Here is a 10,809-nt window from a genome sequence, read left to right on the forward strand (position 1 = left end):
CTCTGCTGCCAGGGTTTTGGACATCTCGACGGCCTGTCCAGGTTTAGTTGCTGGACTTGACTGGTGGGTGGAAGTCCCCACACCACCCTCTGCTCGAGCCAGCTTGCCGTGCTGCGAGTGTCCCTGAGCCCTGGCTGAGCCAGGAGGGCAGCAGAACTGGAGTCCTGCTGCCACACCACGGCCGCAGTGGCAGCTCTCGCCCTCCAGGAGACCCAGGGGCAGTTTGCAGGGCGTCTCTGGGAGATGGTTGATGGCATGTGGCAATACTGTGGCCCTGGCAGCAGATACAGGTGCAGAGTCTCCGTCCACTTCTGGGACTGTCTTAGGAATTCCTCGCCTCTTGGCATCCCAGTCCCTTTCCACAGCTCAGGTCACGAAACTGTCTTTCTCCTCAGTGAGGTGGCCGCGTCAGGCCCGTGGAGCTGCAGGCCCCGAGGGTAGCCAAGGGTAGCCGTCAGAGTGCAGCGTGGGCCACGAAAGCCTGTGGGGGGCTGGAGGCAGCTCAGGGCAGGCCCTGGGTTCGGTCCTAGCCCACACAGGAAACCCGCTGAGCAGCTGCTGTGAGCCCGGCTTTCAGCAATATAGGGAGGGTCCCTGCCCCCGTGGAGCTGGAGAGACAGATGAGGAACAGGCAGGTCAGCCCGTGGGGGGACCTCAGGAGCCGGAGTGTGTGCAGGAAGCTCTCCAGGTGCTGGGTGGAGACCGGGAGGTGTGAAGGGAAACGTGGAGAGGGGCCGCCCGCGAGGAGCCTTCATCAGAGTGGAGTCCAGCCAGGGAAGGCCTCCCGGGCAGAGGTGGGGTGCTCCAGTGGAACAGGCTTCTGTTGTTCTGGAAATGGGGGCAACCTAATGTGGCTGCAGCGTCTCCAGGGAGCTGGGGATGTCAGAGGGGCTCAGAGGAGCAGGGCGTGGTGCCGTCTGTGGACCAAGGTCAGGACCTGGACTTTGTTCCAGTGTGAGTTGAGAGCCCTGAGCAGGGTGTGGTGGGCAGGATAACGTCCCCTGTCCCTCTGCCTTGTGCTCAGCTCTGGGTCCTATGAATAGGGCGGGTGACATGGTGAGGGCTGTTGCAGCAGCAAGTGGACTCAGCGTCCAGGTGCTGCCTTAGAATAGGAAGGCCACCTGGATCCCTCACTGGGCAGCTACACTTCCATTTTCATCCAAGGTGTCCCCTGTGGCAAGGTGACATTCCTCTGTCCACCGTCCACCACAACCTCTGCCCCTCCCCGGGGAGCTCTTCCCTTGGCTGGGTTCAGATCTCAGCTTATCTTTCCTTGCAGGGGAAGAGGAGGGAGAAGGAGAGGGAGGGGAGGAGGATTAGGGAGGCTCAGGGGTGCTGGCTGTGAAGGTGGGGGAAGGGCCTAAGCCTCAGCCGTGGAAGGTTCCAGGAGCTGGGGAGGGGAGTCTCCCATAGGGACACAGCCCACCAGCACCCTGCCTTAGCCCTGCGACACCCTTGTTGGGTGCGGACCCTACAGAGCTGTGAAGGATGCACTGTGCTGTTTAAGTTGCTGGATTCCTAGTAGCTTCTTGCAGCCCTGTGTTGAAGACAAACACACCCCAGAGACACGGTGGCTTGAGTACCCGCCAGTCACTCTGGCTGCGGGAGTGTGTGTGGGAGTGTGCGCGGGAGCTGGATGGCAGCCGCAGCCCGGGGAGGGAGGGTGAAGCAGATGAGGATGGTGGCCGCGGGGTGAGTTCCAGAGCCAGGCCCAGGGTGCTGGAGAGGTGTGGACAACCGAGTGTGGCCCCCAGGCTCTCAGCTTGAGCAGGTAAGTGGGACTGAAGCAGAAGAGATTTGGGAAGACTGGGGGGGGGGCAGACTTTGATGGATAAAGTATTGACATGGGTCAATCTGATGTGAGCAGGATGTTCCTGGGGGTCCAGGGGCTGCTGGGAGAGAGGACCAGGTGTGTGAGGGGCTGGGGTTCTCGGTCACTGCCTGTGGCTTCCGTAGCAGCAGAGTAGCATGCGCTGGGTAAGAGCACGTGTTCTGGGGGCAGAAGTCCCAGACTTGAGTTTGCCTCTGCGTTTGCCAGCCGGGAGAGCCTGAGGAAGTTAACTCTCATTTATAAATGGGCTTCGTCTTCATAGTATTTACTGATTTTTTTTCCTTTTTTTTGGTGCTGGGAATTGAAGCCAGGGGTTCTTTACTACTGAGCTATATCCCCACTTAGTTACTATATCCCTCACTTAGTTACTTAGACTGACCTTGAACTTGGGATCCTCCTGTCTCAGCCTCTCAAATTGCTGGGATTACAGGCATGCACCCCTGTGCTGTGCTAGGCTTTGGTCTGATTTTTTTTGTGTGTGAGAATTAAGTAAAATGACTTAAAGTACTTACAAATGCCTGCATAGCTGCGTGGGGTGGCACACGTCTATAATCTCAGTGAGTTAGGAGGCTGAGGCAGGAGGATCGTGATTTCAAGGCCAGTCTCAGCAACTTGAGGAAACCCTGTCTCAAAATTTTAATAAAGGGGTGGGGATGTAAAAGAGTGGTAAAGTACCCCTGGGTTCAATCCACAGCACCATAAAAAACAAACCAAAGACAAATGCCTGCCCATCAATGCATTTTTGAAACCTTAGGTACTGGTTGATCTGGGTGCTGAACCCTGGGCCTCCTGCCTGCTGGGCAAGCTCTCTCCACAGAGCCAAGCCAGCTGTCTGGTACCCTGTAAACGCTGACACTGCTGTGGAGTGTCAGCTGTGCCCCAAGGCCACGTGACACAGGGCAGAAATCACTGGACGGGGGGACCCACAGCGTTGGGTCACTATGGCTGCTGGTGAGGGACCGAGAGAACCCTGGCCATGTTTTGGATACACATCAATCATGCTTCCACACTTTTTCCACCAAAACATCAGTATTTCCAGAGCCTGGGCTCCAGGATGTCACTGATGATTGGTTCTGAAATGAGACGGTGGGAAGAAAACCAGCAGAATGTCTGGAACATTGTAGGTGGCAGCTAATACTGTAGTGGTGGGTGGTGGCATGCGGCACTTGCCCGTACTGAGCACCTGTGCCCCGGGCGGACTCCTTTCAGCCTCAGACAAAGCTCTACAAAGCTGGGGTGGGGGGCGGGTGTGGGTGTTCAGAGGGTGGAACCAGGATTAGAGCTCAGGTGAGTTCCGAACAGTGGCCCTGAAGGATACTTCTCACCTGAACGATGCCACGTGCAAAAGCAAGAAGCTTCAAAACCGATGGAGGAAAGTGAGACAGAAGGGAAGGAGGGAGAAAAGTCCCCACTGTTTCCCGTTTTTCCAGCTCGCCAATAAGCTGAGGACGGTGCCTATGTTTGAAGTCCGGGTTGTGGATTACAAATACGGGTAAGTGGCGGCCCGCGTGGCACACGCTCTCACCCGGGCTGTGGTGATGGAGAGCCCTCTTCCAGGGGAGCCGTTAGTGCTCGGAGGCCTGGCGGGATGTCAGACCCCAGCGTGAACACGGGCATGGAGGCGTGGCGATGGTCAGGGCACAGGGCATCTCTGTGCGGCCTCCTGGGCTTGCACTGTGACACCACGGTGTTATCCAGGAGAAGCGCAGATCCAGGTTTTCATTTGGCATTTCTCACTTAGAGCTTCATGGTTATGTAGCTGGGTCCATCCCCATTACACAGTTTTGAAGGAAATGAAAATGCTGATGTTAGGGCTGATGTTTGGCTCAAAAATTTGAGACAGGGTTTCCCCAAGTTGCTGAGGCTGGTCTTGAAATCAGCGGCTTTGGGCTGATGTCTGGCTCGGAGTTTGCACATCCGTCGGTGTTGAAAGAATGCACATGTGACTTCATGTGCGAGGTGTGTAATTGGATCTATCCCCATGTGAAGTGTCAGGTGTGCCTCCAGCAAAGGCAGGAGGGTGCGCTGGTGGAATCCGAGGGCATTTCCGTGGTCCAGATGGCACAGAGGAACTCGCATCACACAAGGGGAAATTCATTTTCATTTTTAGAGAGCCCTCTTCTTACCCTGAGGCAGTTTCAGTTTGCTGATGCTGTGTGATGGCATCTCTAACCCTCGTAATGTGTTTTTCGTGGTAACGGGAGCAGGCTCAGGCTCAGTCTTGCCCTTCAATACCATCTACCTGGGTGTGAAGGATGCTTTTTTGATTATATCCATTTATATAATTTTGTTGATATCATGCATCACTGTTTTTCTGCATAAGGTAGCTAACAAGGTTCTTTTTAGAAATGAAAGTCCCAAAAGACCAGTGAGGGGTGGGGTTGTGGCTCCGTGGTAGAACACTTGCCTAGTATGCAGGAGGCACTGGGTTCGACCCCCAGCACCACAGAAAAGTAAATACATAAAGGCATTGTGTCCATCTACAGCTAAAAACATATTTAAAAAATAAAAAAGACAAGCGTACTTAGAATAATGTTGAATTATTAGGAAATTAAGTTGTTGATTACTAGAGTATGCTTGAAATTGGCAAAAAGAAAAAGAGAAAATGGAGGGGTGGAGTGTGACTTCAGTCAGGAAAGGCACGTGTACAAACGTCCCCAGGAATCACGCGCCAGCCCAGGGCTCCTCCCTGCTCCTCACCCTCTTGTGTTCTGCACGTTACAGAAAGTTCGCGTTCTTGGATCAACTGAGGTTCACGCACAACACCGACATATTTATCGGGATGCACGGAGCGGGTCTCACCCACTTGCTGTTCCTCCCGGACTGGGCTGTCGTGTTTGAACTGTGAGTGTTGGGGCTTCTGGGGGGTGGCTACTGCTGACTGTCACTCTGAGCGTCACAGGGTCTTCCCAGGTACCTGGTGCCCTGCGGGAGTCCAGGAGGTCCATGGCAGCCTGGTGGTGTGCGGCTGAGCAGCTCACCTGCTCACCCCGGCTCACTCCCCAGGGTGACCCCAGTTTCCTTCCTGCCTGCCTCTCCCACCGCGAGCGTCTCCAGCAGTCAGTGTAATGACTGTGTTGAGAGAACCTAAAGCTGAGGATGTACGGCTTTAGTTGGTCGAGCGCTGACTCAGCCTGTGCAGGGCCTGGGTTGCATCCACAGCACTGGAAAGATTTTACAAAAGAGGGAATCTGTATGTCTCCTGCACGACTCCACCCTCGCCTGCCGCTTCCCCTAGTGCTCGCTGGCTACCTGCTCAGGAAGTCCAGGCCACGGAGAAGATGCTTGTCAGGGCGTGCCTGTACCTCGGTGGTCACCTTGGGACATGGTCTTCCCTCCCACAATGTGGTCAGGACCATGTCCCATCATTGCTTCCAAACACTCTAACACCAATCCCCGTTATTTTATTTCTCCCCTTCGTGTCTGAATATCTTGGTGGAATGGCTTCATTTTTAAAAGGAAGTGACTCGGTATTTAAACAGGAGGCTCTTATTTAAGAAGCCTTGTCATAAACTTCCAGTGCTCTGCGAGATGTTTTAAATGGTGTGTGTTGGAGAGGTCTCCAGATGGTTGTGAGTTCGATAGCAATGCATTTCTCCTAGTGGGGGCAGCGGGATGGAAACAGGAGGAAGGAGAGGAACGTCACCAAGGAAAGGTGGACCTTGGCGTCCGAGCCTGTCATCAGGCTCCGCTTCCTGCCTTGGCTAGCTGGCTGCCTGACCTGGGGGCTTCCACCTGTGCAGAGACGTAACATGTTTCAAGACAGTGTCAAGTTCACAGGCAGTGGGTCCCACTGAATAAGGCCAGTCCCCTCCGCCCCTTGATCTTACTCTGCTTTGTTAAGGTTAAGGCAAGCTTCTGAAAATTTATTTATTGAGTTCGTTGTTTTGTTGTTTGTGCTGGACATCAAACCCCAGGCCTGGTGCATACTAAGCAAGCACTCCACCACTGAACTACAGCCCCAACTCTGAGAATTTTAAAAATATCATCTTTTTCATTGTTGCTGTTTACAAAAGCTTTTGCAAGAGCGTATTTGGGTGCTACATGGCTTTTCCACATAGAATTGTGGACCAGGCAAAAAACCCTGGTGTTGTGACACCCTTGTGTCCCCAGATACAACTGTGAAGATGAACGCTGTTACTTAGACCTGGCCCGGCTGAGAGGCATCCACTACATCACTTGGCAAAAGATGGACAAAATCTTTCGTCCGGAGAAGGTAAGATCCATCATTTTATTTTATTATTATTTTTTAAATGAATTTATTTATTTATTGTAATTAGGTATATATGACAGCAGAATGCATTTGGATTAATTCTACCCAGTTGCACCATGACTTTTCATTTCTCTGGTTGTACTTGATGTAGCGTCACACCATATGTGCAGTCATCCATGTACCTAGGGTAATGATGTCCGTCTCATTCCACCATCTTGCTGCCCCCATACCCCTCCCTCCCTTCCCTCCCCTTTGCCCAATCACAGTTCCTCCATTTTTACCATGCCCCCAGCCATTATGGATCACTATTTATTTATCAGAGAGAACACTTGACCTTTGTTTTTTTTGGGATTGGCTCAGTTTGTACTTAGCATGATATTCTCCAACTCCATCCATTTACCTGCAAATGCCATGATTTTATTCTCTTTTAATACTGAGTAATAGTCCACTGTGTATATATACCACAGTTTCTTTATCCATTCATCTATTGAAGGGCACCTAGGCTGGCTCCACAGTTTGGCTATTGTGAATTGAGCTGCTATGAACATTGATGTGGCTGTATTACTATAATATGCTGATTTTAAGTCCTTTGGGTATAGACAGAGGAGTAGGATAGCTGGGTCAAATGGTGGTTCCATTCCAAGTTTTCTAAGTTATCTCCATCCTGCTTTCCAGATTGGCTGCACCAATTTGCAATCCCACCTGCAATGTATGAGTGTGCCTTTTCCCCACATCCTCACCAACACTTTTTGTTCTTTGTATTCTTGATAACTGCCATTCTGACTGGCAATGAGATGAAATGTTAGAGTAGTTTTGTGTTTCTCTAATCACTACAGATGTTGGACATTTTTTCATATAATTGTTGGTTGAATGTATATCTTCTGAGAAATGTCTGTTCAGCACCTAAGCCCATTTATTGATTGGATTATTTGTTTTTTGGGTGTTTTTTTTTTTTTTTGAGTTCTTTATAATTCCTGGAGATAAGTGCACTATCTGACATGCATGTGACAAAAAATTTGCTCCCAAAATATAGGTTGTCTATTCACATCACTGATTGTTTCTTTTGCTGAGAAGAAGCTTTTTAGTTTGAGTCCATCCCACTTACTGATTTTTGTGCTTTAGGAGTCTTGTTAAGGGAGTCGGGGCCTGATCTGATGTGACGAAAACTTGGGCCTACTTTTTCCTCTATTAGGGCTCAGGGTCTCTGTTCTAATTCCTAGGTCCTTGATCCACTTGGAGTTGAGTTTTGTGCATGGTGAGAGAGACGGGTTTAGTTTCATTTTGCTGCATATGGATTTCCAGTTTTCCTAGCACCATTTGTTGAAGAGGCTGTCTTTTCTCCAATGTATGTTTTTGGCTCCTTTGTCTAGTCTGAGATAACTGTATTTATGTGGGTTTGTCTCTGTGTCTTCTATTCTGTACCATTGGTCTACATGTCTATTTTGATGCCAATACCATGCTGTGTTTGTTACTATTACTTTGTAGCATAGTTTAAGTTGTGATATTGTGATGCCTCCTGCTTCACTCAAATCATTTTAAACAGTCTAAAGTGACTGCTAATTAAAACAGAGTGATCATCAAATGTCAATAAACTGTTCTTCTCCAACTAGTGAGTTATCATATAGGACATTTGCAAACTGGATAAAGTTCTAATATCTCTAAGACAGTTTTATGAAATCTGGGCAGAGAAAGGTCAAGTGGATCAACACAGCAGGAATCAGCAGCTGGTCCTCTGCTGTTTTGGGAAGTAAACTTTACCAGGAGTGGCCACGATTGTGTTTGGGTCATCTATGTCACCTAGGTCTGCCTGGGCGCTCAGTGGAGAGCTGAGTGACAGACTGGGAACCTGTGGTCACACTCACACGGTCAGCAGGTGGAAGATGTTGATTGCCGCTAGACCGTTCTAGAGTTTGCCGACCTCTGATGTGTAGCCTCAGTGGAAAGAGCTGCCTTGGCTAAAGTCCAATATTTCCCTGGGTGTGAGGAAAGCCCACCCTCAGTAGTTTGTGGATCTGTGTTCTCTTGTTCCCACAGAGTGACCACCCAACTCTGTCTGATCACGAGAAGTTTAACAACTACTCTTTCGACGCAGAGGAATTCTTGCGCCTTGTCCTTCAGGCTGCCGACCAGGTACTGCAACACCCCCAGTGGCCGTTTAAGAAGTCTCACAATGAGTTATGAAGGCGATGGGTCTGTCGGCAAGAAGAGGGTCTGCCCAGCTCCCACACCCGACACACCACCTGGCAACACAGCGCCACGGGACCTTTTCCAGGCCAAACTACTTCCAGGACGTTTTGTGTTTTCTAGTCTTTGTTTCATGTGTTTGTTGTGTCATTGCTACAACAGCAATAACTTTGCACTGAAAAATGGACTTTTTTTATAGTTTAAAACTGGGTGATTGAGCTTTCTTCTTAGGGATACCAAAGTTTTCAATTTTCTCAGCTTTAAAAACTTGTAAATGTTTTTGTAAAATTTCTTGTGATTGTAACTGCAGAATATTCCGACCTGTTGGTATGTGGGCAAATTAAGAATGGCTCCTTTTGCTTGCCGTCATCTGTTGATAACACTGTCAGGAAAGGACACACACACGCGCACACACACACATGGTGATTTTCAGTGCCAGGCTACAGGAATGTCTTGCAGATCAGTGTCTAGCCCACTCCAGGCCGTGGGCACTGAGCACCTGAGCGAAGCCTGCCACTGTGTTAACAGGTCCTCAGACATTGCATATTGCAATTACATTTTCCTCAAACGTAACAACTCTGTGGTGAACCCAATCAGTCCCTTGTGGCTGGTTTGCACTGACTCCTGTGACTGCGGAGAGCGTCATGTTGAATTTGCAGGGAAAGAGTGGTCTCCACTGTGCAGGTATCTGTGGCTGCATAAGTGAGCACATCTACTTAAATCAGCAGCAAGTGTTCCTGTCTGTACAGATTTCAGTGGCCAAACAGAGAGGTTTTCCCCTAACAAAATAACACAATAAAAAGGTAGACATGTGAATTATCCAATCAAATGAAATCCATAAAAAAAAGAAAAAAGTGACATCGATGAAAAAGAATACCAAAATGAAGTTCAACTCCAGGAACCGACTCATTACTTCCTGTTCATGAACTACAAATTTAGCCGTGAGAAGCTGTGGACTTTTTTTTTTTTTGCACCGCAGAATGTGAAGTTCACATTTAAGAACACTTGAGTCATCTAATTGGAGAGTAGTTACTTCTGTTTTTTAAAGTGGGGATTAGCAAATTACAGCAAAACGAAAGAGTGTTTTTTAAAATTTTAGACTTGTTAAAAAAAAAAAAAAAAGAACATGCAACGGAGAAGTGATGTTCCAAACAAAATGTTTGTATCTAGAACTTGACAGAAGTTTGCTGACTTTTCCTTTAAAGGACTAGCACAAGCTTCTAGAGTAGTGATATGTATTAAGGTATCTGTGAAGAAAACAGTGCATCACTCTGGGGAAAGCTCCGATTTGATTCTGAAATTGTATGAAAGGAACGATAGCATTATGCATTTTTAAGTGACAGGTATTGCCACAGTTGCTGGTGCGGGACACAGAGTCCCCACATGGGAGGACTTGGGTGCCCTGCACCACGCCCTGCTGTGCCCGCATCAGGAAGGTAGAGACCTCTGAAATTGAAGTGTCACCATTTATCTTCTTACCTGCTTTTACAACATGTGGAAATGGGACTCCCCAGACTACTGAGAATTTCAGAAATCTAGCACAATTTCACAATAAAACTATTTGAATATTTAGCATTTAGAATACATTTTATACCAATAAGAATGTACATTTGACACTTTCGTTATGAAATTCGATCAGACTTTTAGGAGGGACCAAAGAAGGTCTTCTGTCGCGACCCCTCGCCAGCCAGGGAAACAAGACACAGGATTCTTCTTTCAACAGTTTATTCAGGCCTTGAGTCATGTATCATCTTCTAGTGCCCGCGCCCAGCACACCCAAGCACAGCTTAATAAAGCCCCCCCGCATCCCAATCCTAAGCCGCCACGTGGATCTCTCTCATAGGGTGGTAAGGGATTGCGCGCCAACTCTCCATAAAAGGAGTTGTTTATCACAGGCCACAGTGGAAGCCAGCGCCATCTTCTAATGGCGGCTACGGTCTATAAGAATGGCTTACCACAGTCTTCAAGTTGTTATAATATTTAAAATGTCAAGTCTGATGTTTTTTTTAAGACTTTGAAGGGGAAGCATTTCATTGTCCATTTTGGGTATGGCTTTGGAATAAATTTTCTTATATTTCAATTAAATGGCTGAACCATTTTCATTTTCAGGGTTTCCTGTGTCTGAATGTTATCGACTTGCTTCTTGAACCTGGTAGTTGGTAGAATTTAAAAATTTAGGTGCTCACTGATGAAGAATTCAGTTTAATCGAATATTATACCTTACGTTTATTTCTAGCTTTTTATCTGATGCTTTCGGTAAATGTGGATGGAGCCACTGCCAGGTCCTAGCTCCTGTTCTAGGTTCTGGGGGAGGAGACAGATGGGGACAGCATTAGTACAATAGGGTGCCCCGCCCTGATGCGGGTGCGGGAGGAGACCACAGCCAGAGAGGGCGGCGGAATCTGGGTGAAGCTGGCCCTGCACACGGAAGAAGGGGGTCAGCGAGGTCCTCCTTGAAGATGTCACATGGCAGGACTACGGAGAGGCACAGAAGGGAGCAGCGCGGAACCCCAGGCAAAGAGCATTCAGGAAGCCACACGTGCATGGCCCTGGGGCAGCAGCAGCTGGGGGGCCTGCTGAG

The 10,809-nt window shown here is 48.9% G+C and overlaps 1 protein-coding gene across 4 annotated transcripts in view; it reads left to right on the top strand.

The window, feature by feature from the left end:
* Positions 1-9,819, top strand: part of Eogt (EGF domain specific O-linked N-acetylglucosamine transferase) — a 29,191-nt gene extending 19,372 nt beyond the window's left edge. For all 4 annotated transcript variants that reach the window (XM_048786992.1, XM_015494918.2, XM_048786993.1 and 1 more), the window contains 4 exons: positions 3,262-3,323; positions 4,556-4,675; positions 5,945-6,047; positions 8,079-9,819. In XM_048786992.1, the coding sequence (XP_048642949.1) occupies positions 3,262-3,323; positions 4,556-4,675; positions 5,945-6,047; positions 8,079-8,225 (432 nt within the window). In that variant the 3' untranslated portion in view covers positions 8,226-9,819. The remainder of the gene's footprint in view (positions 1-3,261; positions 3,324-4,555; positions 4,676-5,944; positions 6,048-8,078) is intronic.
* Positions 9,820-10,809: the final 990 nt, after the last annotated feature.

Source organism: Marmota marmota, unplaced genomic scaffold (genome assembly GCF_001458135.2).
Source record: "Marmota marmota marmota unplaced genomic scaffold, marMar, whole genome shotgun sequence".
Classification (NCBI taxonomy): domain Eukaryota; kingdom Metazoa; phylum Chordata; class Mammalia; order Rodentia; family Sciuridae; genus Marmota; species Marmota marmota.